This window comes from Alexandromys fortis, unplaced genomic scaffold (genome assembly GCF_014885135.2).
Source record: "Alexandromys fortis isolate MF-2015 unplaced genomic scaffold, M_Fortis_MF-2015_v1.1 scaffold_216, whole genome shotgun sequence".
Taxonomy (NCBI): domain Eukaryota; kingdom Metazoa; phylum Chordata; class Mammalia; order Rodentia; family Cricetidae; genus Alexandromys; species Alexandromys fortis.
Window position 1 is genome coordinate 1,963,711 of NW_026068089.1, and position 26,821 is coordinate 1,990,531.

General features: G+C 55.2%; 1 protein-coding gene across 2 annotated transcripts; it reads right to left on the reverse strand.

Moving 5' to 3' along the window:
• Nucleotides 1-26,581, reverse strand: Fignl2 (fidgetin like 2). 2 transcript variants are annotated; one of them, XM_050122471.1, is made up of 2 exons: nt 26,325-26,581; nt 1-2,088 (listed from the first exon to the last, which is right to left on the reverse strand). In XM_050122471.1, the coding sequence occupies exon 2, from the start codon at nt 2,075-2,077 to the stop codon at nt 128-130; it is 1,950 nt and encodes a 649-aa protein (XP_049978428.1). In that variant the 5' UTR covers nt 2,078-2,088; nt 26,325-26,581; the 3' UTR covers nt 1-127. The 2 variants fall into 2 exon arrangements, with proteins under 2 accessions (XP_049978428.1, XP_049978429.1); XM_050122472.1 differs by having other exon boundaries at nt 26,447-26,525.
• Nucleotides 26,582-26,821: the final 240 nt, after the last annotated feature.

The following is a 26,821-nucleotide window of genomic DNA, read 5'->3' on the forward strand; positions in this document are numbered from 1 at the left end:
CTGCCTGGCAGAAGCATTTTCCTTCCCATGCGAACGAACTCACCAGCAGAGCCCTCCCCTCTTTCACCCCCACATTCATCACTCCTTTGGCCATCCTCTGGCGAAGGTGGCATCTCACCGGCCATCCTTAGTGTCCGGAGCCATACATTTTGTCCCACTCCACTAGAGAGTCCAGCTCCTTGGGGGAAGCCCGAGGGCCCACCTTGGCTAGAGCAGCCTCTACGTCTTTGTAGGAAAGGGGCCTCTGCAGTCCGGAGAGGCCGACCTCGGCCGCTGCCTGCTGGCACAGCTGCCCCAGCTCGCCGCCTGAGAAGCCTTGGGTGCCCTGCACCAGGACGGCCAGCTCCCGCTCGCTCAGCGCACAGCCCTGCTGAGCCAGCGCCCTCTGCAGGATCTGCCCGCGCGCCGCGCCGTCGGGCAGCGCCACGTACAAGCGCAGCGCGAAACGCCGGCGAGTCGCCTCGTCCAGGGCTGCCGGCCGCGAGGTGGTACCCACCACCAGCACGCCATCGTGGCGCGCGCTGCAGCCGCCGTCCAGGCAGGCCAGCAGAGGCGCCCGCAGCGAGGCCCCGTCGTCCCGCGCCGGCAGTAGCGCGTCCAGCTCGCTGATGAGCAGCACCGCGGGCGGGCGGCAGCGCGCAGCCGCAAAGGCCGCCTGCAGGAGGCGCGCGCCCTCGACGGCGCCCGAGGCGGCCAGGCCGGCCCCACGCAGGCGCAGCAGCGTGGCGCCCAGCTGGGTGGCGAGGCAGCGGCCCAGCAGCGCTTTGCCGGAGCCGCGGGGCCCGAAGAGCAGCACGGTCCGCGGCGGGCGTGCGCTGCCGGGACAGGCGGGTGGCCTCAGCAGGGGCCACAGCAGCTCCTCCTCCAGCGCCGCCTTGAGCGCGCCCTGGCCCGCCACGTCTGCCCATTGCACCGGGGGCCCGCAGTCTACGATCTTGCTGGTCACCAGCTCCAGGGTTCCCGGGTCCACACTCTTGGGAGGTTCCCCCGACGGCGCCGTGAATCCTCCGCGGGTGGCCGGGACCCGCTCGGGGGGAAACTTGTCAAAGGGCTCGAGTTGCGGGCCGTAGGCGGGGGACCCCAGGACCTTGAGAGCGCCGCCGCCGCCGTACTTGACGGGCCCCTCCTCCGTAGCTGCAGCTGGCTTGGCGCGGAACCCGTTGCCCCGACACTCGGCGTCATCCGCGGCGGGGTAGGCGGCGCCGTCGGCCGCGGGGGCCTTGGCGGGCTCGTAAGCGTACTTGCGGTAGCGAGCCTCCGCGCCCTCGTCGACCGCCTTGCGCTTCAGCGACACGCCCTCGACGGCGGCGGCGGTGGGGAAGCCGTAGGGCGCGGGCCGGGGCGGCGCGGGGGCGGGTAGGGGCGTGGGCGCCGCCAGGCCGGACGGCAGGTAGGGCGCAGGGGGCGCGGCGGGCGGCGGGAGCGCCCCGAAGCCGGGCTGCGCGGCATAGCCGGCCGCCGGGTAGTTGTAGAGCGGCGCCGAGGGCCCGTAGCCGGGCGGCGGTGCTGGCTGCAGGAGCGCGGCCGGGGGCGGTGGGGCCAGCGCCGCGCTCGTCTGCGCGCAGTAGCCGGGCGCCAGGTACCCGCCCCCGTAGCTCGTCGCGTAGTCGGTGGCCCCCGACGGGGCCCCGCACGCATTGCCGGTATACAACGGCTCAGCCAGGTTCCCCGCTACCACCGGGGAGCCCCCGAGGCCCGCGGACCCACCCCCGCCTGCCGGCTTGGCTCCTGGGAGGCCTTCGTGGAGCGAGCCCAACGGGTAAGGTGGCTCCGGCCCGGGCCAGGGCTCCGGGTCCCCTTTGGCGCCGTTGAGGAAGGCGGTGTCACTGTAGCTGGCCAGGCCCGGGCGCTCGTAGGGCGAGTCCAGGACTCCGGAGTACTTCTCAGCGTAGCGCTTGAGGAGGTTGGAGGCAGTGAGGGCGGAGATGTCATCGTGTGCCCAAGCGTAGTGGCAGCGCTGGCGACCCCCTGGAGGCATCTCCAACTTGTGGGCCGGCGATGGGGTAGTGGAGGAGACGTCCAGGTGCTGCTCTGGCCACTGGTTGAGGGGCTGGGCGTGTTCTGGTGTCCAGTGCATCTTTGTCAGAACTGCAGGCAAGAAGAGCAGTGACTGGTCAGCTCCTGCAGCGGCTCTGGGGACCCACTGACGGTCCCCAGTCTTAGATGATGACAGGCTCTCCCTCCCAACCTTCTGGACCTTTTGTTTGCTTGCCTGTTTGTTTGTTTGTTTGTTTGTTTGTTTGTTTGAAATGGTTTCCTTGGCACCAAGAGGAACCCAGAAGTGCCATGGTTAGCCCTAACTGCACACGTCGGACAACAGCAATCTTCCCCACAGCAGCTGTGCCTCCTAGGGAACAAAGCTCATTACTGGGACCCAGCAGAGGAAAGGGCCAGACTGGAAGAGCTAAACCATGAGACTGGGGAGTGACCAATACTTGCCGTTCACCCACTGTGTGCGGGCCATGGCAGGGGTGTCAGAGTTTGTAAGGATTAGTAAGGCAGGCCCAGAGCTCCTGGCAAGGAGGTCCAATAAGTTGGCATTCCAAGATTCTCTGTTCACCTTGGCCTTCACTGAAACCCAAAGTCCATTTTGGGCCTGAGGTCAGAAGTGCCCTGGAGTGTGATCCTGCCCATCCACCCTGGAAACCACAGTGGCTAACCCAACAACACTTATTTCCTTGCTATTTGATTTCTTTGGGCCTCTGCCTAAATAAACTAGAACCCTGCCAACTAGAACATGCCTGTTCACCTTACAAACATTGTGTGGAACGGGCAGATAATTTGCTGAACTGCATGGGGTAATATGGAGCATGCAAGTGACTTTCAGCTGCATCCCAGGGCTGGATAAGTACCTGCCTGCCATGCTCAGGGACCTGGGATCAGCACTGAAGGGGTTTAAAAAGTGAACGCTAATTTGTTCTGAGTGTCCCAGTCACCAAATAAAGAGGGAGGTGCGATCACACTCACTTTGCAAAACACCAGTTCTCAAAAGGAACAAAAGTTTCTGGTATGTGGGGCCACGGAGCAGGTCTGTGAGCTATCACAGTGTCTCTGTGCCATCAACAGCAAAAACAGTCCAAGGCCGTTCCCTAAACTGTCCTCTGACACCCACCAAGGCATGAATCCTGAAGTAGTAAGAGATTCAGAGCCTGAGGAACAGTTTTGTCTTGCTATGCGGCTCCCATAAGCCAGCCTAGCCCAACAATAAAACTTCAAAGACTAAATGAAGTGAGTCCGTGGTATACCAAGACAGCCCAAGCTTTTGATGGATTTATAAAATAGCAGGTTCTTCCTTCAGCAAACTTTGTATTGGTGTGTGTGTGTGTGTGTGAGAGAGAGAGAGAGAGAGAGAGAGAGAGAGAGAGAGAGAGAGATGCTCTTCCACATTTCACGTCCTTGTTGCAATGGCTGACTGAAGCCACTGCACCAACCTGGGAGATCACCCTGCATTTCTAGACTAGACAGGAAGGAGGAAGGGGGTTCCCTAGGTTTCAGTACAGCCCTAAGTGACTTACATATCTTGTAAAACAATCACGGTTGAGGCCAGGGATGTGGCTCATTTGGTAGAGTTCAAAGCTCACACAAAGTCCAGAGTTCAATCCCCAGAGCCTCATAAAGCCAGATGTGGTGGGTGGGGCATGCCTTCGATCCCAGCACCTTGGAGTTAGAGGCGGGAGATCTGAAGCTACAGAGTGAGTGAGGCCAGCCAGGGTTTCAAGAGACCGTGCCTCAAAAGCAAGCAAGCAAACAGAATTCGCTGTGGAAATGAAACGAGCTTGGCGTGGTGACTCATCTTGTAACCAGAGCCCTTCCTTGGAAAGCAGAGGGAGAAGGACCGCCACAGATCTGAACCAGCCTGGTCTACACGGTGAGTACCGGGCCTCCTGAGATACAGAAAGAGACCGTGTCACAAGAAAATAAAAATAAGTTTAAAGAAAATCAGAAGTGAGGCATTTACATATATAGTAGGTAGCAATGATGAAGCCATATACTGAACAGGTTCATGAAGCAAGGGGCTGAGGTGGAGGACTGGGACTCTGCAAATGGGTTAGAAATAAGGCAGTGCTGAGCGCTGGTCCTCCCTGTGAGGACATTCTCTCTCTCCTTCCTTTCTTCGCCCTCTCCCTGTGTTCGTGTGTCTCAGACCTCATTCCTTGTTTTCATCTTCCTCTGCTTCCCGGTTTGCTTTCAAATTCCTTTTTTTTAATTTTTTTCCCATTCTTTTAGTTTTTTTTCCACACCCTATATTTGGATTGGTTTTCCCTTCCAAAACTCCTCCCCATCCTTCCTACCTCCTCCCCACCCAATTTTATTCTCTTTCTCTCTCAAAAATAAAACCCCCAAACAAACGAATAAACAAAAACTCTACAAAAAAAAAAAAAAAAGAAAATCAAAAGAACTAATGAGATTTCAAGAATGCCAAAAACAAATCAAAGTGAAGCAAAAAGTCCACACACACACACACACACACACACACACACACACACACTGGAGTTAGTTTGTGTTGGCCAACTGCTCCTGAGCATGGAGTCTGCCCTGGAGTGTGGTTGATACACCCAGTGATCCTCAGTTGGGAAAAGCTGATTTTACCTCTGCCAGAGAGCAGGGGACTGAACCCAAGGCTCCTGCAGGCCAGGTAAACACTGGAGCATTGCTTCTAACTTCTCTGCAAAAACTGTATTGAGCAAATAAGGATGGCTAAGATGGCTCAGCCAGCCGGGGAAGTCAAGTAAATACCATCCTTTGTGAAGTAATAGAGGGGCTTGCCTGAGGCCCTGGATCTCAGGAGAACATGCCTCTCCTGGCTGAGGACTCACCGAAGAGCTAGTGTCTCTGTGGCATCTTGAACAGTCACAGGGAGCAGTGCATCCCGGATGACAGAAACAGTACACTCTGAATGCCAGGGCTAGCCAGACGCAGTAATGCAATTATGCACACCTGCATTCTTTGCACTCAGAAGGAGCCCTGGAGTTTAACACCAGCTTTAGCAGTGCAAAGCGAAACAAACCACGGCTGGCCTCCTTGGCGCACTGTACTGCCACCTGCTGGAGATATATCACAACTTACAGAGCTGTACCAGGCTCTTGTACTGTGTACACCTACAAAACTACACACTGAGCCTATAGAGAGGACCGAGAAATACAGTTTCTAGAGTCGTGACGGTGTGTGTGTGTGCGGGAGGCTGAAAGCAGTGTTTCCTCTGGTTGTGCACAGCCACCATACTGGCAGCGGCTGGTTATTCTTGGAAAATGAAATGGGCCCCATTTTCACTTTTATCTACATCTCTATCAACCTTGTAGCCAAAGGGCCTGCTGGTCCACCTTGAAAAAGCATGACCTATGCACTAATACCTGAGGGTAATAGTTCTGGAAGGTACCAGCAGCTGGAAGGAAGAACAAACATAGAGGTGGGGGATATGTGTTCAGAGTCCCAGCTCCTGCTGAGGGTTTTCAAAGATGAGAGCCATTACCTGGTGAAAGAGGGGCAGTTTTCTGGGACACCAAGTCACAACTTATCCACTTCCTATCACCTGTGCCCTGGCTCTCAATTTCTCAATACAGAGAATACTTGGGGACTATGTCTCCCTTGAGTGCACTGACCCTACAGGGGAGGAAGGGCCTGGACTTGTCCCCATGAGCTTCCTTCTCCCTTGCCAGGCAATCTTGACTAAGTCCTCACCAGGTACCACGGGGAGTCACTCATCGGACACTCTGACCTGCCCTCCCAGCCTGACTCCCGCTCTCTTCTGCAGAAATCAGCCCTCTGTGGCGGAGACCGATGCCTGGTATCACCCCATACTTCTTAATCACTGGCCTGTCTCTTCAGATACTTTAGATCTTTTTTCCCCCGTTTTAGCCAGGAAAAAAAGAAAAATGAAGCCACTGCCCCGTTTTCCCCCTTGCTTGCAGCTGTATACATACACCTTGTAGGCCAAAGGCCTGGTAGTCTACCAACCTCAGCTGCAGATAGATCCCCATCCTGTGCCAACAATCAGTCCAACCTAAGTGCTGTGCACAAGTTCCTCCCATTGGGAATGTAACTCTCTTCACAAATCCAAGATGACCTCCCTTGGCCCTGGGTCCCCACTAACTGCCAGCCTTGCTTTGTTCCCCTTCTTTTGGGGACTGCTGCCTACGTGTGGTGAACGTGATCTGCCACATGTCCTCTAGGCTAGCAGGTAGGCAAGGAGCCACATCTCGAGCAACTTGGGCTTTGCTGAATACTGGAACACGCACTTCCCTCGAGCCTGGAGATGGAAAGGATCTGGTCTGAGTCTGAATCTAGTCTGAGGCCTGGGCACAAACGGAAAAGGGAGGGAGGCCAGGCTCCAGGATCTGCTTTCAGGTTGAAAGTGGTAGCAAAAAGGATCCCGGAAACACAGCAGACTGCAGGAGTATGCATTTGAGAGTACAGGCCCCCAGCAAGAGTAGTTCCAGGAGCTTCCTCCCAGACCGAGCCACACCAGCCTGGCCTTCGTATGGATGGCGATCACTAACTCCCTGCTCCCTACCAGCCCTTAACACCCCTACACAGCCAACCTCCCCCTTCCAACTCACTCTATCCTATTATAGTTCCGGGGTCGGCAGAGCCAGGGGTGAGGAACACCAGGACTTGGGCAAGAGCAGAGCCCTGAATAAGGGAGACCTGTTTCAAAGTCACAGCTAGACACTGACAGGGCATCCTGAGCAGACTACCCAACCTTATGGAACCTCATTTTCTCCAGATTAAAGGGCATAATACATAACAGGTAGAGGATGGAGGATTTACAATAATGTTGAAAGGCAGTACAAACTATAGGCCCCAAGTAGTACCCCTCTCCGGCTTAGTGGTGACCTGGGGGCTGGGGCAAGGAGCTGACTGGAAGACTCCTGCCAGCAGGACAGGACAGGATGGTCCTCCCGCCACTTCATAGACTTCCCCCATGTTGGTGCTCCAACCAAATGAGACAGAGATGCAGGGAGAGCCCTGCCTCTCTCCTAGATACACAACAGATAGGAGTCAAACTCTGGCCCTCGGCATCTTCCTGCAGTGCCCACCTTCAAGCCCTTCAATGCTTTGCCTGAGAGTCATAGTGCTGGCTCCTGTCGGTCTAAGAAAATGGCTCCCATATCTTCCTGTAGACATAGCTGTCTTCCAGAACTGTGGATTTGGTCTTCGTACCTCATGGGGATTTGTATCCTCTGCCCAAGCAGCCCAGAGAAAGCTGTCCCTTTCCCTGTGGATACGCAGTCACACACAACAGCGTGTGGACCAGAGCTGGCAAACAGTCTTTAGTTTGGGTTTTGTGGCTTGCCCTAGTGGTAGCTGGGACTCTGAACTACACACACACACACACACACACACACACACACACACACACGGCACACGGTATGATAACCAGCGGTTACAGAACTACTGAATGTAAGAATAGTTTCTCCTACAGCCCCACTTCTCATTGGAGGAAGCCCGGGATTGTAAAGATTGATTCAGCCTTCACAAGCAGCCTTAGGGCTGCACTGCCTCCCTGCCTAAGAGCGCCCAACCCATCCCTGTGCTTTGACAGCGTAACCAGCAGACCCCACGCTGTCACTGTGTGACCACCAGCCAGACGCCCCACCTTGCTATTCTTTACACTCTGTCAGTAACTATCGCTTCCACGGGAGAAGCCCAGACATTTCACTGCAATCCTAAGGGTTCTCAGAAGTTAGGCTGCACAGTCTCGAGTCGGATGGGCACAGACAGCACTCACAGTGTCAGCGCCTCTCTCCAGTTCCCAGAAGCTCCTTAAGACCTCAGAAATTCTGATTCCAGATTCCATTACCCATGGGGGGGTGGCCATAGTAGAGAAGGGGCATCTGGCCCCCACTCAGCTGTAGTGGAGGAGGGCTCATGCCCCTTTCTGGGCAAGCCTCCTCCAGCTCCATTATCTCAGCCTGGGACAAAAGGACCAAGTGGAGAATCTCATTGTGGGGCCTCAGTATGGAGATCTCATTAATCTATTCACACAGGCTCCCACAGGCCTTTTGTCATAGGCTTTTTGTCTGCTGCTTACAACTCAGGTCCCAGGGGTCCGCAGTCCCTAGCAGAGCCTGAACAGGCCTCACTGCTCTGGACCCTGCCCCTCATGCCAACCCCCAGCCATTGGAAAAAGAAGGAAAGACAGAGACATGGGGACCTGGAGGACTGGGCACTTGCCCCGTCCTTGCAGTTACCACACAGAAACCTCTCTCTCATGCTCCAGGCGAGAGAATAGGCCCCAGGACAGAGGGACCCTCCTGCTTAGGGGATGCTCTGGGGGCCTGCCACAGACCCTGGTATAGCTGGGGCTCAGTGCATGTCTAGGAATTAGCAGAAGCTGCCAGGAAAGCGACCATGGTCCATATTCACTAAGCATATTATCTTGTAGCCTTTTGACACTTTCAGAGTCGCCAACCGTGTGCCAGCTGACAGACAGGCAGAACTGGGTCAAACTGTGACCCAAGTTTACAGCTTTGATAAGCTGAGTGTGGTCAGGAAGAAAGGGAGGAAACCACAAAGGAGGAAGAAGGAATGGGGAGGGATGACCAAAAAAACCAGCATTTGAGTTAGGAGGGTAGGGCAAGGGCTCTGTCCAGCCCAATGACTGCAGTGAACACAGCACTGTGTACTTAAAACTGCCGCAAACTAAGTGTTCTCGCCACAAATAACCATGTGGAGCAATGTGCAGAACTGTGGGACTTAACCTTTCATTGAAAACATTCAAGTTTTTGTTGTCAATTAAATATTAGGTTAAAAAATCACTACTATTCTTACAGCTCTGGTAACTTGAGTTTTTCGGTGCTAATGGAACATTGATGGAGTTTTTTTGTTTTGTTTTGTTCAGTGTAAATGGGTGTTTTACCTACTTTGCACCAAGTGTTTACCTGGTGCCAAAGAGGCCAGAAGAGGGCGCTGCATCTCCTGGACCTGGAGCTACAAATGGCTGTGACCTGCCATGTGGGTGCTAGGGATTGAACCCAGGTCCTCTGGAAAAGCAGTATTTTTAACTGCTGACTTATCTCTCTAGCCCCTTATTAAGAATTTTTAAAAGATTTTTAAATTGACCAGGCAGTGGTGGCACACACTGTTAACTCCAGCACTGGGAGGGCAGAGGCAGGTGGATCTCTGTGAGTTCGAGACCAGCCTGGCCTACAAGAGCTAGTTCCAAGACAGACTCCAAAGCTATAGAGAAACCCTGTCTCAAAAAAAAATTTTTTTTAATCGTGTGTGAGAGTGTGTGTTTCTTTGTGGGGCTATGTGCACATGAGTGCAAGTACCAGCAGATGTCAGAAGAGGGCGTAATATCCCCTGGCGCCAGACTTATAGACCACCCAACATGGATACTAGGAACCTGTTGTAGTTATCTGAACCAGGCAAAGATGTATTACATTTGTTTACAATGTAAGGCTGCAGAATATTGCCTTAACTGTGTAAAGATGTTTCGCCTTGCCGGCCTAAGGACTGGTCTACTAAAGAGCTGAACAGCTAATAGGTAGGCAGAGAAAGAATAGGTGGGGCTGACGGGCAGAGGAGGAGGAACCTAGGCTGGAGAGAAGGAGGAGACACCTGGGACAAGAAGCCAGGCAACTATTGCCAGACAGACAGACAATATAAGCAGTGAAAGTAAAATATACAGAAGTAAGAAAGGTAATAAGCCGAAAGGCAAAAGGTAGATGAAGAGAAACCGGTTAATTTCAGTTCAAAGAGCTAGCCAGAAAAAAGGTAAGCTAAAGCCAAGCATTCAAAACTAGTGTTGTGATTTGGGAGCTGGTTGGTGACCCAAAAGAAAAAGCCTTGTACAGGAACCAATCTTAGGCCCTCTGTAACAGTAATATATGTTCTTAACTGCTGAGCCATCTCTCCAGTCCTGCCAGGTTGGTTTTCTGTTTGTTTGAATAGCAAAGAAAGGGATGGGGCAGGGGAAGAAGAAAAGATTTATTCTGGAAGCTCAGAGACAGCCAAGGCTATATCTGGGGCTGTGGACACCACCCAAAATGGGTCTGCAAAGATTGGAGCCTTGGCACAGACTCCAGGCCCAAGATAAGAAAAAAAGGAAGAAGTGTGCTGAGCTGCACGCAGTGTCCAGTCCTCTCATTTAGTCCCCTCCACTTACAGAAGCAGACAAGGCTAGAGCAATACCACTGAGGTGTGGCCCACCCGAGAAGGGGACGTCTCTTCCTTCGGAACCACCGTGTTCCCTGTGGCAAGGTTCGTGTGCCAACTGAGGAGCAGTGTTTTGAGGGAGCAGGGGAGCAGGGGCTTCCCTCCCCAGCTGTTCCTCGCTATTCTCCTGGCTCAGAGCCACAGTAAAGATCATGGCGCTGCAGAGGGGTACAAGAAACAGGCACAGGGCCGGGCGATGGTGGCGCACGCCTTTAATCCCAGCACTCGGGAGGCAGAGGCAGGCGGATCTCTGTGAGTTGGAGACCAGCCTGGTCTACAGATCTAGTTCCAGGACAGGCTCCAAAGCCACAGAGAAACCCTGTCTCGAAAAAAAACCAAAAGAAAGAAAGAAAGAAAGAAAGAAAGAAAGAAAGAAAGAAAGAAAGAAAGAAAGAAAGAAAGAGGCACAGGGCTGGCAGACATGAAGGAAAGGAGTGAAGAGTGTCCGCTCGCAAAGCTGTTTTCTGGACCGATTCTCTGTTTGCCTATATCCATGTTGCTTATGCTCTGGTAATTGTCTGTGAAGAGCACAGGCCTCTCTGCTGAGGGGTACCAACCTAATAAGACAATGCAAGCCACCGTTCCTCCTGAGATATCTAGAAAAATCAGCCCAGCTCACTCAGAACATCAGGCAGGCTTTTGGCTCATGACACCTGCCACGTCCTGTCTCTTACTAAGTCTTCCAGGCCCATCAGGGTCCACAGTGAGCCCTGTGTCTTCCCAGGCCCCCCACTGCTAACCCCTTACCTCCTTGGGGAGGCTGGATAAAGTCTGCATGGCCACAAGAACCCAGGGCCAACGGGCTGATGAGTGGTGTATGGGCTTCCTCTTGGGCCCTGATCCTCCTCTGAACACCCGGTGGCATTGCCCCGGTTTCTCTCCTCTCCTGCAGGACTATTTCCTCCTCTCCACTGTGTCCTCATCAGCCCACAGTAGGCTGTGATTGTTCCCAGTGGAATAAGCTCTGATTCCCCTGTGCCTGCTTTTTAAGACTTTTCCAGAACCAACTGCTTGAAAGTTGCCCAGATTAGAATTTCTGATTCCTCTCCTCCCGTTTCATCCTCAAACTGGTCCAGCTCTGTGTTCAGGCCCAGCACACCACTCACTGGTGTCCTCACCCATCTCTGCTGACCTAGACGCCAGGCCAGAGGCTCTCCAGCTACCCCCCCCCCGCCCCGGGCCACTCGCCAGCCTCCACACAACCACAGGCCTGGGCTCTGACTTCTCTCTCCACTCAGGTCTTTGGATGATCACAGCCAGGCTCAAAAAACTTAACCATCACGTGTGTGTAGATGCTACCTAGGCAGGGTCTTGCCACCTTGGTTTCCTAACTGTACTCCACCATGGCTGACACATGTGGCCTCCAGTCCAGCTGCCACCATGAACACGGCTCAAACTCAAAGCTGAGCATAGTAGCACGCGCCTGTGTAATGTCGGCACTTGGAACCTGGAGGCAGGAGCTTCAGGAGTTCCTCACCAAAATCAGGAGTTTGAAGCCAGCCTGCAAGACACTTTGCCTCAAAACGCCAAGACAAAAACAAAAACATGTCTCTAGATCTCTGGCTACCACCCCATCCCACACACTCTGAGCTCACTTCAGATCGCTCGGGCAGATGCCACCCGTCATCAGCCACTCCTTCGCACCGCACCAGCTGGCTCTGGCTTCAGGATGTGTGCAGATGACAGCCCTTTCCAGCACCCCCCCAGATGTCTCCCCCTCGGCCCCAAGACCGCACTGCGCCTACTCTGAGCTCCTCTAGCCATCGAGAGGCTTGGAAACGAGTCTGCTTGTGTCATTCCTCCAGAAAAGCTTTCTGTCTTCTTTGTGTGTGCGAGTGCAAGGTGAGCACGTGTGCATGTTTGTGTGTGTGGAGGCCAGAGGCTGATGTTGAATGTCTCCCTAAATTGCTCTCCACCTTACTTTTTGAGACAGCATCTCTTGATGAACCTAAAGCTGGTTGATTTGGCTAGGCTAGCTAGCCAATGAGCTTTCAGCATCCATCTGCCTCCCTGGGCTGGGATTCCTCTCTGCACTAATGCATCTGGCTCTTTTGTGGGGAATGGAACGCAGGTCCTCACAATTGCATGGCTGAGCCATCATCCCGGTCCTTTTACCCTTAAGTTTGGATGGCTCCCACTCCTCGCAGGTCTGTTCCCTTAAGTCCTGCACCTGGCCTATCCTCACCCTCACCTGCTGATCCTCCCACCCGAAGGTACTCATTCTCCCCACAGTGGTGCTGGGAGCACCCTCACGGCTCAGCTGTCACCTCACTTCACATACTGTCCCCTCATCCTGATAGTCTTGCCAGCATTCGTCTTATATGAGCTATCTGTTGCTTTCCTCTGAGGAACCACTAAAAAGCCCCATGAGAACAGGGAGTTTTTGTTCTTCACTGTTCTTTCCCGAGCAGCTAAGACAGTGCCTGGCACACAGCAAGTTCTTGATAGGTTTTAGGATGAATGGATGGACGGATGGATGGATGGATGGACGGGTGGGTGGATGGATGGATGGGTGGATGGGTGGGTGGGGGTAGTGGACGTCAAGCGAAGACTAGAGCCCAAAGGCATCCATTCATCCCGGGTCCCCGGGACCCACCAGCCTCGATTCTCTCATCTCTCTTCTGTTCCCATCCCACAGACTTCCAAGGGAAGACAAAGGGGGCAATGGAATTCCCATCAAAGGCCATGGACACATGGTAAAGAGATCAGGGCCCTTGGGACCCTGCTTCCTGGAGGTAGTGAGGCCTCCCCGCCAGCCTGGCTCCTCTTCAGGGTGGGGGTGTGGGGAGTACTGCCCCTGGTCTCCTCATATGTCAAATGCCAAACAGCAGGAGGTCAGCATGAGCAACACTGGCCAAGTGGCCCCATCTGGGCCATGTGTGCACACATACGAACTGGGGGGGAGGGGGCAGCAAAGAATCCCTGTCTGTGTCCTCGGTCAGGGCCACAGCCAAGCTGTGACCATCTGTTGTCCTGTTAAGAGGCCGGACCAGGGGCTGGCACCCTTGAGGAGTAAGCCTTCCACTTTTCCTGGGCTGGCAGTATTTGCAGAACTTTTAGCTATCATCGACCCTTCCTTCTCAGTGCCCACCAACAGAGTCTCTGCTCTTCCATTGTATGAAGGATGGGGACAGGACTCTCCCAAGGTTGTAACCGTTGTTAAGAGCAGTGTGACTCAGCCCATGCTTCCAGCTTCCTGCTCCCTGCTCCAGCCTTGGTCCTGGTGGCCTTGCTCAGGATCATTGTCACTGAGTCTCCAGGACTAGGCCCAGCCACCTGCCCATGCCCTGACTGCCCACTCCATCTAGTCTAATTTCACCTTACCCCCTCCTCCAGGAAGCCTGGTCAGGATGGCAACCCACTGAAGTCCCTCCAGCCCCCCACATCTAGAGGTCTATAGCCAACCCTTTCCTGCTCTGGCTGTTTGATCCATGCAGGATCTCTAGTCACGGAGAACACATACAGCATATCCACGTGGTGCCCCAGGAGCACGATGTGACAGGAAGGGTCCTGCCTCGCCACCCAGCCAGAACGAGGCAGGGATACCATCTGTTCCCAAGCACTTCATTTAGTGCCCACAGCTTCTAATCCCACACTATCCAAAAAGCAGCCACCAGCCACAGGGAACTGTTTATATTTAAATCCATTAAAACATAATAAAATTACAGTGTGTTCCCCAACAGCACTGGCTACATTACAAGCACTCGACAGTCATGTATGATATCAGCTCCATACAGGACATCACCAAGGAACGTTCTGGACCACACTGCTCTGTTCTGTAGCCTGAGCTTTGTGGGACCATTGTGGCAGGCTGCTCCTCAGGCCTCAGGTGGCCTTCCTCAGGACACAGGCTGTCCCTTCAGCCTCCCTGGTGATTTGGACTGCAGCTTCCCTGAGATGACCTCAACCCCACGGGGGCAGCCCCTCCCCCAGCCTGTCTGGTCTGCCCAAGAAGAGCAGGACACAAGGTAGGACAGGGCAGTTTGTCATCTGGCCCTTAGGCTGGCTGTGCTTCCCACCCCCACTGGCTCCTAAGCACCCCTCCCCCACCCTGCTCACCATCCTCATCCTCATCCAAGCCCAAGGACAGATGGGGGCCGGCAGAGGGGGAGAAATGTGACCACAGTGAAAGCACTGCCAAATGACAACAGATCTGGGGGTCACAGCTGTGTCCCCTGAGGCCTGGACAGTCCATGCCCGGCCTTGCTTGGGCTGATGTTAATCTCCACCAGGGAGTGAGAGAGTGGGGAGAAGCAATGGAGACTCTTAGGGGAAGATAATCTTAGCTGGATTATTCCAACAGATACAACCCAGTCCCGCCCTTCACATGGACACACACACACACACACACACACACACACACACGCACACACGCACGCACACTCACTAGCCTCCACCAGGTGGAGCTGTAAAGTGGGCTCCCTCATCATCTGAACCAGGTAAAGGCAGACCTTGTTCTGAGCTTAATCCTTGTTCCAGGCTAGCTGAATATCCTTTGTCTCGGTTCAGTGGTCTGAGCAGGGTGGACATTCCCCAACCCCCTCACACACACACACACACACACACACACACACACACATACACACACACACACACACACACAGCTGCTTCTACAAACCCCCTCTCAAGGTCTTTGACCAATCACAGCTCTGACAAGTAAGTCCCAGTGTCCAACAGTCCCCAGGGAGTGTATTAGCACATTTGAACCGCTCTGGCCTCCACTGACAAAGCCTGGGGCCTCGGGAAGAGCCACAGCAGGAGGGCGGGGCCTTTGGGGAACTCCCAGGAAGAGGCTCTACATTCTGGGGCTCAGAGGAATTTGGGGGCCTCGGCTCCAGCAGTGAATAAGCAATCCATAAAATCCCAATTTGCACACTCACTGATCAAACAGTCTGTCTACAACCCTGGGAGGCCAGGGTGACCCCCAGACCCCCTCCCCACACTCTGAAGAGCCTAAAGCTGGAGGTCAGGGAGACTCCCAGACCCCCTCCCCACACTCTGAGGAGCCTGAAGCTGGAGGCCAGAGTGACCCCCAGTCCCCTCCCCACACTCTGAGGAGCCTGAAGCTGGACAGCACACAAAGCCGCCAATGTCGATAGGACTCAGTCCTCCCCAGGAGCTCGGGGACCCGCCAGTGCCTTCTGTGACCTGGCTGCCTTTGGGGATAACTCTGCCAGGCCCCACAACCTGTGTCCACCTCAGTAGATCAGGGCTCTACTCTCTGGGGCTGCCCTGAGGCTGTCAGGCCTGACTTAGTCACTTTTCCAGCTCAAAGGCCCTCTCTCTCCTGCCCCCACACAGCTTTCCCACCTCCAGGTACTTACTGTCCCTGCTGAAGAATGCCCTAAGCCCTACCCTCCCACCACCCCATCTTGCTGCCAGGACAGGGCTGTCAGGACTGTATCCTTCTTTGAGCCATCTCCCTGTGCACACCAAGGAGAAAGAACCAGCCTAGATAGGACCCCTATGTTTTGAGTACGAGACATCATCTGGTTAACCAGCATTCTCTTTTAAACAAAGCCTTACCATTTCAGACTCTGGGTGATGAGCCAGGGGCCTCAGAGAGGTCACCAGAGCTGACCTGTTTGCCTCTTGCCTGGTAGGGATGGGCTAGAAGAATGGGCACACATGTTCCCTTGCTCAAGAGAAGTAAGTCGTGGGCTGGGAACAGTTTGGAGGGCAGGACAGCCCATCCTACCACACTACCCTCGAGCTACAGTTGCAGTCAGCCAGGAATTATCCCTGGTCCCCGAGGAAGGCAAAGAAGGGAGCTAATACAACCCAGTGTGCTTTCCAATGGCTAAAAAGACCCCCCAACACACACACACACACACACACACACACACACACATCCTCATCAAATCCGAAGGACAGTGGGAACCAGCAGAGACCTCTGGGAGCCACCATAGAGGGGGACTGCAGTATAAACCAACAGCAGGACACCCTCCTTCCCTTTTCCCTCCTCCTCTTCACCCGCTGTTCTTAGAGTCCCCGCCCAGCACAGTTTAGACCCACCATGGTCCTGAGGGAGGCAGGTATTAAACAACCAACAGAAGAGCGACCAGGGCTAGGGGTTTCTAAGGCCATTCTAGGAGGCCCAGAGGATGATTGTGGGGGAGGGGTCACCGCCCTTCCTCCTTCCCACAGCTTATCTGTTGCAGAGGGTGAGCACAAGCCTATGGGGTGAATGGCACGCGTCTGGATCTCTGACCTCTAGTCCAGTGTGAACTGGCAGAGAGGGCAGGGTGCCTGTGGGCCCCGAACACTTTCAAGGCAGGCATGCTGGTGGGAGCTGGGATTGAGTAGGCAGCAGTCAGGGCAGGGCAGGTTCGAACCAGCTCCTCAGAGGCCCGGAAGAGCCCTGGAGAGGGACTGCTTTCCCAACAGAAAAGAACAAAAACAAACAAACAGGACCCTAACAGGTTTGAAGGGAGACTGTGGAGAAAAAGACAACTTAAGAACCGCCTGCAGGGCCCTGGGAGCACAGCCTGCAGCCCTGAGTGCACGGGCTCCCAAGGCTGTCCTAGCCAGCCCTGCCCCTCTAGCCTGTGTCCTGGGACATCGTCCACCAGCCTCTCCTCTGTCTGTTAGAAACCCCAGGCCTCATGACGCCCTTTCTGTCACTGTGGAACTACCTAGGCAAGATGGCCTCCTGAGAGCCCACTGACCAGATCTAACCATCCTGACCTTTCCTTTTCACCATACCTGGGACCTGAGGAGTCAAGAACCAGATGAGAATCTATAGGGCCTGCCTGGATGTTCAAGGACCTTGGACTCCATATGACCCGGACACCTTCCACCTTCTCCCTTCAGAGTCCGTCTGTGCACCTCAGGCCGTCACTACTCAGAAGTCACAGCCTATGTCATGAATCACCTGGTTCCACCGACGGTCTCTAAGATGGCCCTCCACAGTTGGCCCCACGTTTGAACCCTCTACCTCTGCTCTCCGGCCCTTCTTCTGTCTAACTACAAGGCGGGGGTCCCCCAGTCCAAAGCACAAAGCCAGTTCTAACAAGGAATAATAGACAGGATCCCGTCAAGTGGCCCTGGCAGGGAGATCGCTGTCCTGCCCAGCCTCAGTCTTGTCTCTGTCATCTCTCCAGTCCCAGCCGTCCGTTTTCTGAGCCACCCGTGCTCACTCTGCCAGGCTCTGTCTGGCCTTCTGCCTCAGCACCTTCCCGTGGTCCACACTGGGGAACGCCATGCCTGGCCCCTCTGTTCCAGCACCTTCCCGTGGTCCACACTGGGGAATGCAATGCCTGGGCCTCCGCCCCAGCACTTTCCCGTGGTCCACACTGGAGAACGCCATGCCTGGGCCTCCGCCCCAGCATCTTCCCGTGGTCCACACCGGGGAACGCCATGCCTGGCCCCTCTGTTCCAGCACCTTCCCATGGTCCACACTGGGGAACGCCATGCCTGGCCCCTGTTCCAGCACCTTCCCGTGGTCCACACTGGGGAATGCAATGCCTGGCCCCTGTTCCAGCACCTTCCCGTGGTCCACACTGGGGAACACCATGCCTGGCCCCTGCTTCACTGGCCACCGTTCTGATGCTTACTGACAGCAGCCATCAATCCCTGCTCTACGCTCCTGTGTGAATCTCCCTAGGGCAAGCTGCCTGGCAGAGCACCCCACGCTGCTCTCCCCCACACTCACCCTTATCCTTCCTCTCTTTCACCACCTCCCCAGACACAAATGGGATCAGGAACCAAAGCCTTCCGGCAAGGGGTGTACCCATAATGCTCCCCAATAATTTTAGAACAGCGACCTCAACCGCCCAGCAAAAGTATTCCAGAAAAAAACCATGATCCGCACTGAACCACACCTGTAGCCTGTGTAACAACCTTCTGGAGATAGTTTGGTTTCTCCTGGTTGAACCCTGTGCTGTCCCACTTCAAATCAGCTGTCCTTTAGGGCTCAGCCCCTCTCCCTTTCCGCAGGCGGCAGCGGGCTGTGGGGAAGAGGCACCTGTGGGGCTGACACAGGTGCTGGAAGAGGAGGCTGTCACCTGCTGCTTTGCAGAGCTGGGGTCACTGCTCTCGGGCAGAGTCTGCCTCTTGTGAGCCTGCACCTACGGTTCACCTGCCTTCAGGACTTAGTGCCTGATGGGCAGGGGGCAGGAGACTGGAGCTGTCGGGGCTCTTGGCCAGATTTAAGCCAGCGGCCCTTTTCACAGCTGGCAAGCCTGTGAACTGTTCTCAAAAATACTTTTCATTGTATAAAAAAAACTGTAAGAAGGGAAAGAGTAGCACTGGAAAACTGACCTATTTATGAACTTCCTAGAGGTCCTGGGACACAAGCCTTGGGCCAGAAGCCCAGTGTCTCCTCCAAGGCTCCATGTTGCCCTAGAATCTAGTTGCCTTGGGTTGGTGTAAGGGTATGCAGCCTCCAAAAGGTTTAAAGTCTGGTTGACCCTTTTTCCCAAATGTGTTCCATTCTTGTGCATGATGGTGGATGAGAAACACACCCCACAGTGCCTGCCTCACCAAAGATGAGGAAACAGGCCCAGGCAGCCCACCTCCAAATCCCCAGGCGGACAGACCTCCCGGCCTCTCCCCAGCCCTGGGGTGCTGGGCTGAGTCACTCAGCTATGCCGCCTGGCCGGTCCACCTGGGTGTTGAGAGGGAAGAGCTGTCCTCAAGGGGGTGGTTCCCACGGCTGCAGGACCACAGGAACAGAGAGAACAGGAAAAACTGGGGGCGGATGATAAGCGAAGGCTGTGTAGCCACCAATTCCCCTCTGCTTGCCCCGTGGGGTTCTCCACATATTACCCACTTCATATATGCCCGATATTTAATATTCACAACAGTCCAAGAGAGGGACTCCCATGTGACGGAGAAGGAAACCGAGGCACTGTTCCCTGGTCTAAGTCACCAGGCAAGAACAGGGGGCCCAAGGGATGCCATTTGATTTAACAGTTAAGAATAGTATCACTTGATTCTGCCTCCTATTGGCCTCCCTCACCATTACCAAGTCTCCCTAGAGCCTCTCCCCATATTACAATCAAAGTCTCAGCTCAGCACCCTCTAGAGCTTGTGCCCAGGTCTGAGGAGCTCTGGCTGCAGTGTTAACTCCCGAAGGCAGCCAGACAGACTCACTGTCAGGCTCAGAGGAAAGCCACCACCGTTCCCCACTCTTTGGGAAAACGGCAAAGGTTCATGGAAGGTGAAGCTGAAAGTTCCAGAACCCCTGGAAATGCTGTGCCCCCACCAACAGGGACACAGGACATCAACGCTCCTCTGGGGTACCCCCTGCAGTTCCCACATGGGTGGGTCCCAAGATGAATCCCTAGACTCCCTCGCTCCCAGTAGCCCACTTTCCAAAGTTCTATCTTTCTCAGTGAGGGGGCCGAGGGTCTAAAACTCAGGCCCAAAGAGAGAGTGACAGTAGAGGAACAAGACAGAAGGGTGCCATCCCCAAAGGACATGTCCACTGGAAAGGAAGCTCTCTAGAGAAAGGGCCTGGTGCTTTCTGTCTGGCCTCCTTGCTAAAACTCAAGTTGAAGCCAGGTGTAACAGCCCAATGTCACTTGGGAAACTAAGGTAGCATTGCTAGAAACTTGAGTCCAATCAGTGCTAAACAGTGAGCCAGCACAGGCCAGCACAGTGAAACCCAGTCTCAATTAATTAATTAATTAAACAGAAAGCAGGAGACGGAGACAAAGACAAAGAATCAGACCAAGACCCCATCCTTTAAAGGGGTGGTTGGACCATGAAGGTTCTGTTCTAATGAATGGATTCGTGTCCGGCCAGGACATGAGTCAGCAGTAGAGTGCCCACCTGTCATGCATAAGGTCCCAGTTCACTCTCCAGAGCTATTTGCCACAAAAGGAGTGGGGTCTGAGCATGGTGGTCTACACCTTTAATCCTAGCATTCATAGGGCAGAGGCAGGAAGATCTCTGTGAGTTCAAGGCTAGCCTGGGCTGCATAGTAAGATAGTGGCTCCATTTTTTTTTTAAGGAATGGGTAATAGCACTGTGAGAACGGGCCAGTTCTGTCTCCGCATAGTTCTCATGTGCCCTCCCACCAGGTCATGACCAGTACAAATGCCCTTGCCTGAGACCAGCCCTATACCTTGAACTTCTCAACCACAGGAAGTTCAAATACACTTCTACCAAATCCCCTAACTTCTGGTGATTCTGAGGAGCAAAACCATCTTTGAGCCACTGTCTCTACAGAGTGAGGTGGGAGAGGAGGTTCTTCTCCTGGTGGCCAGAGTCAGAGCGCACACCGTACCCAGCGAATGCCAACATGCAGACCGGTGGGGAAGGAGCCATGGAGTGCAAGGGGTTGGGGTGGGAGGTGTTCTGTGACCACTGGGTTTTTGGGGGGTTTCCCCCTATGGCCTCAGGGACTAAACACCTCCTCAGACTCTTAAGCATCCAAGGGTCAAGAAGAACTCAACGCTCCAGGAAGACGAGCCCGAAGAGTGACCCTTGTCCCAGTTGCCTGCTGATTCCCACTGACACAGCCTCCCAGGACAAGCCCCTTCCCAGGAGTCCTGCTCCGATAGCTGGCCTCCCTCACAGTCTCTCCCCAACCACCCTGCACAACTCTGTGTGACCACACCTCAGAGGTTCCCTTCCACTCAGGCAGTGTTGGGACCAAAGCCTGTCCTTTCGCCTCTTTGCTTGTCTCCAGCATCTTCTAAGTTCCTTGAAGATGACATCACATTAAAAGAAAAAATGATTATTGGATGGATGAATGGCTACCCGATACCAAGGCTCGGTGACCAATATTCACATTAGATGCCTGTGGCAGGCAGCACTGGGCTGACACTCCCCCCCCCCACACACACACACTGTGAGGCTTTGTTAAGACAGCCTCACTAGCGAGATGGTTCAGTGGGCAAGAGTGTTTGCTGCCCCGCCTGATCATCTGAGTTTGATCCTGGAACCTGCAAGGGGGAGGAAGAGAACCAACTTCCCCAAGCTGTCTCCGGACTTTCACACATTTGCAGAGGCACACATACACAATCAACAAATAAATAAATGTAAAAAAGTTCTTGAGAGAGACTGACTCTAACTACAGGCATGAAGCCCAGTTTGTAGGGGAGAAATGTCAGGGACCATAGCTGGCATTCTTTGAAGCCATGGATGAGAACACCTAGGACATTGCAGTGCGGGGTCACCACAGAAGGCAGGGATCCATCCAAGGGCCAAAAGTGAAATGTAGTTTCTTCCTTGTGTCAATGACTAATCTTGTCACTAGCCTAAGGGTGCCAGGCACTGAATGAGGTAAAAGAAGGCAGGCGTCTGTCAGCCCAGTTCCTGTGGGAGCCATGCTGGCTCCCCTGCGTGCCTGTTTCCTGAGCCATGTTCTCTATCCTGATGCTGCCTCTGGAGTTTCAGAGGTGGTGCGCACAAGCCTTGTGAGGCCAGAACATCGGTCATGCATCTTCTTCCTCCTGCCCTGGGAGGTGGTTCTTTGGAGTGCCTGGGCTCCAAGGCACTGAGCATCCCGAGAGATGGGCAATAGTGCATAGACAAAGAGGCCCGCATCTCCGTGGGGCTCCTGTCCCCAGCTCACAAATAACCTGAGACTATGACACAGACCACCGCAGATGTCACTTTCCCAGGGTTACACAGGCAGAGTCCCTACAACCCGAGGCTTGTCCTTAGAGCAGGGTCCGGGACCAACAACACAAACTAAGGTTGGGCTGTGGGGACAGAGTTCCGCTCCAGCATGTACGAGGCCCACGTCCAAGCTACAATACTGCAAAGAATACATTAACAAAAATGAAATAGGGTTGAACTTGGGCACAACTTTTCATTAGGAACTCCTGCCCACCTACAGTTAGCAGCTGGAGTCTAAAGCTGCCACGGTTCAGAACTGGAGGGTAGCAAGGTGCCAACCGCACCAGTCAGCAGAAATCGCCTTCGCTGTAATCACAGCCCTCGTGGACTGGGTCATTCACGACTAGAGCTGTCCCCTTGTTCTGGCCTCATTCACTTCTTACTACGCTGCTTGTTCAAGCATAGATGCCATTCTCTGCTCACAACCCAAGACCCAAGGGGAACTGAGTGCTTCCCAAGTGCTACAGGAGTTTCCCACAGCTGCCCGCGTCCAGAAGTGCTGAGAAGAGCTTTCTCTCTGCCTCTTCTTCCTGAAGACAAGTGGACCCTTAAGCAATAAAAATCTCCCATTAGCTTCTTCCCAAGCCACACAGTCCGAGATGGGGAGCAGTGTGACCCCTCAAAACTGAAAACTGTCCCGGCAATCCCCATGCCTGCCCTGCGGCTCACACAGTCCCCTGCCAGTAACAAACCCAGCAAGGATGTCAGAAGACCTAGGCTGCAGGCCAGACCCTGGCCTCAGAGCCCCAGAGGGGTTGGACTGGAGAAGCCTCAGGATTCAAGAGCTCTTAAAGGGGAAGATCTTAAAGGGGAAGATGAAGTATGGTAATGTCAGGTAATGACAATGCATTTTTCTGGGGACACCTTCACTATCCTCCCTGAGGACTCTGTAAACAAAGAGTGGAGACCCACAGTTTGCTGGCTCTGCCCCCTCCACCAGTGGCCAAGAATTCAACCCAGGACCTGTAGAGTCTAACCAGCATCTACTCCTGAGCTATCTACAGTCAGGGGACCCCCAGAAGCGGTCATCCTGAAGGTCCGGCTCCTCCAGCTAGACTATCTGGGTGCATGTGTTTAAGCAGAAGCCTTACTCTCCCACTGCCTCTCTGCAGCTCAGCGGTGGCCCCAGGAAACACCATTAGATTTCTTGTTATGTTCAGTTTGTTGTCTTTTGGGGGTGGGTGGTATCATCAAACACTGTACCACTGAGCTACATCCTGGCCCTTTTTTAGCAGTGGTGATGCTGGGTTTTGAGACAAGGCCTCACTCTGTGACCCACAATGATATGTAACTCACTATGTAACCAAGGCTAGTTTTGAACTCGTGGTAATCGTCTCAGCCTCGTTAGTGCCAGGGTTAGATTGTGAGCCCTCATGTCTATCGATACTCTGGTCCTATTTCTTGATTCTTTGCAGGGAAAGCCCTAAAATTTGGTGTCACACAGCTCTTAAGACCTCTAGCTCCCGGGAGACAGCAGAGTAGACCAGGACAAGGCTTTCAGGTGAATACGGCTCACCCCTGCCTCTGACTTCCATCCACTGGCAGGCAAGAGCGCTCAAGGCAACAGAAGAAAGGTATGCCAGGCCTTGGTCCTTGGTCACCTTCCAGGATGCAGCCCTGGGCCTTTCCTGAGCCAGGCTCCTGTGTGGAGCCTGGTTTCCATTAAGTGAGGTGATGAAGTCATTGGTGCCAAGGCGAGAAGAGGCAAAATTCAGCTAGAGGGGTCAGGGAGGGAAAGGGCAGCCAGCCAACCTGTCCCCTGACCTCCTCCAAGACCAGCGGTGGGGGAAGGGAGGGCAGGACTCCTCAGGATGCAGGGTAGCAGCAGTAGGGACCAGTGGTGAGGAGTGGGGGAGTCCGGCCAGATAATAAGCAATTGTTAATGTGCCCCATACGGATCTGACTGGTCTCTCTGTTTAACAGGGTGATAGTGATGGGGAAGGAATGCTGGTCTGTGGGGAAGGGAAGGGGCAAAGTCCTCCCTGGACTTGGGGGGGGTGGGAAGGGTCATCAAGGAGGAGGAGGGGGATAGGAGAGAAAGAAAGGAGAAGCAGAGCCACCCAGGGGTTCCCACCACCCAGGAGGAATGACAAGAGTCCAGGATCTGCAGACCACCTGGTTAAATTCGTCACAAAACTCCTTTTCCTCACCCACACAGACACCCAAAAGGTCACAAAAAAAAGTCCACTGTGGGTCAGGGGCCATAGTGGGTTTGCTGCCTCCTGGCGCAAAGACTAGTTGGGATCCATCACAGTGGAAGGAAGGCACAGGTGCAGGGCAAGGAGGCTGTGAAGGGAGGGACAAGTGACAAGAGCTGGGGACTCTAGGGAGGCTACACTGGAGGGGGGGTTATGTGGCATCCTAGCTGGGCCTTGAAGAATGAGGAGGTTGTGGTAAGACCGGGACAATGGAGAAGGCATTTGGCTGAAGGAACAGCAGGAGCAGAGGCAGAGAGGCGTGAAATTGCGTGGAGAGCCTGAGATTCAGCAATAAAGCTGCAGTCAGGCAGGGGAGGGGAGGGGCTCCTGATCCATAAAAAGCTATGGCCATGGATGACCAGGAGGGAGGCAGGAATGGACGCTGGAACACCACACAGGTGCCTGGGTTCCTCTCTCTTCCCTCCCTTTCCCTGCCTTGATCTGGGTTGTGTACTGGAGCTGTCTAACTAGGTGATCTTTAATCTGGCTACTCTCTTCACCAGAGCCAAAGACTATGCAGGACCTTGGAGGCCCATTGCACCATCCCTGTGTCACTCGGGCCCCTCCCTCTCCTCCTCCTCGGGAGACTGAGAAGTCCTGAGGACTGGGCCTTCCAGGAACAACTCCAATCCTGCATTACAATTTCCGTTGACTCAAAAAGGGCTTCCCCTAGAAGACAGTACAGTAAGGGCCTGTGGGTCGCTTCTGGCCGCAGCGGGCACCAATGGAATCAAGGGCAATGAGGGTCGCTTCTGGCTGCTGCGCACACCAATGGAATCAAGTGGAAATAAATGAAATGGTGTTAAATATGGGTAAAGGGGATTTACGAGGCCTGTCACACAGTCCTCCAGAGCCGTCCAAGTAAGATCCTCCCCTTTCTTCGGGCGACTGGAGAAAGTACCGCCCCGCCCCCTGCCCGCAGCTCGGGGCGCCTAATACCCGCTCTCATTCTGGGGTGCTGCAGCTCGGCACCGCCTTGCTGGGCATTATGGCTGTCCCTGGGAGGAAAGGGCTAAAGTCCATTAGAGAATGCGGTTCAAACCAGACCTGGAGGTTCTGGGGCACCCAAGGTTCCTAAAGGATGCTCAGGGGTTTCGGATGTGACACTGGGGAGGGTTCGCAACTCCCGCATCCAGGACCACTCCAAATACAGAGTGACTCTCCGGCGAAGGTGTCAAACCCCGGGACACTGAGAAGTCCCTTGACTCTAAACCCAGAACAGGGAGGGATGGGAGCAGACTCCCCACTCCTAGCTGCCGGACTGAGAGCCGGAGCCTGCTCCGCCTCTACTGCCGTGAGGACAACACAAACATTCTTCGGTCCTCTATTCTCCTCCAAATTAGGTATCCATGGAGACTGGGCCGGCAGCCTGACAGCCCCATGGCCTAATCCTGATTTAGTGACCATCCCCTTAACAGCCCACCCACCCGCCCACCCACCCCTGCACTCCGGGCCACCGCGGGGCGCAGGCTCCAGGCTGCTCTCGCTCTCTCCAGCGCAGAACGCTCCACAGACCAGCAGGAACCACTGGACCAGAAAGGTCCGGGAGGGAGCCAATATCTATTAAGGTCTTACTGTGTGCCCGCCCAACAATCTACGGGGGTCTGGAATTGGGAATCTCTGCAAAGACCAGAAGAGGGCTCTAGGAGTGGGGAAGTTTAAGGGGCTCTAGCTAGAACTGAGAACTCCGGGGGGCTCAGGGTAACCAATGGCCCACGGGTGAAAGTAAGCGCAGCTTCGTGCAACACCCCAACTCTGAGCTGGGACTGCAGACCCGGACTGAAGAGAAACGAAAGGCGAAAGGCGAGTGCGTTAAGGGCGCAGGGATAGAAATGGCCTCAGTCTCCTGTCACTGCCCCGTCACGATGCTGGGGAATCTCCAGGGCAGTAACCCAGCCCCCACCCCCTCCCGCACACACAGGGGCCGCTGGACAAAGACCTGACGGAGTGGGAGGGGCCTGCGGGCCAGCCCTCGGGCTCCGGCCGCCGGATCCTTCTGGGACCCGAACCCGCAAATCCTGGCTCCTTCTCCCCGAGCCCGCAGACTCCCCAGTGCCCGCCGCTCGCTACCACCACCGCCGCGCTCCAGACCGGGAGGAGAAGCGGGTGCCCGTCGGCGGCCGAACGGCGATCCCATCCCTGGTCGCCCCCTTCCTCCCGGGAAATGACCCTGGGCTCCCACGCACCCGCTTTGGTCTCTCCCGGCCTTGCCCTCCGACCTCCACCTAGTTAGACCCCCCTGCTCCTCGGTCCCCCGCCCTTCCCGAGCCTCGCACGGCCCCGCGCCCGCGGACAAAGCTCCGGACATCGGACCGCACAGTCGCCACCCCCTGACCCCCGGCCGGCCCGCGCACTCCCGCGCCTGTCCCCGCCCGGGCCTGCGACGCGTACCTCGGCATCCCGGCCGGGTCCTAGGTGAGTGTGCGCGGCCTGGGGGGGCGTCCGGCCCAAGGACCGGGGCGGAAGCGCGGGCCGGGGGCGACGGGCCAGGGCTGGGGGTCAGCGGCGCTCACCATCCTGGGGCCGCTGCTGCTGCGGCTGCTGCGGCCGCCGCGGCCGGGAGCGGGACTGGACAGTGGGGGTGGCCGGACAAGGGGCGGCCCAGGCTCCCCCCGCAGGCAGGACCCCCCCCCCTCCTCCCCTCTCCCGCCCCCAGTGCCCTCCCTCCGGGCCCGTGCCCCGCCCCTCCCAGCGCCCCGCCCCCGCCCCCGCCCCAGTTCGCCCGGCCCCTCAGCGCGTCCCCCGCCGCCCCGCCTCCCCCTCTCCCGGCTCGAAAATAAATTAGCCACCGGGGTAAAAAGAGCAAATGACCCTCGGTGTGAGAGTGTCCTTGCGCCACTCTCAGGCCGCTCGCCCACTCCCGCCTCCCCTGCCGTCGGAGCGGGAAG

Bases quoted from the DNA above. Each gene is read 5' to 3' on its own strand.
- Fignl2 (XM_050122471.1), bottom strand. From the start codon at position 2,077: ATGCACTGGACACCAGAACACGCCCAGCCCCTCAACCAGTGGCCAGAG.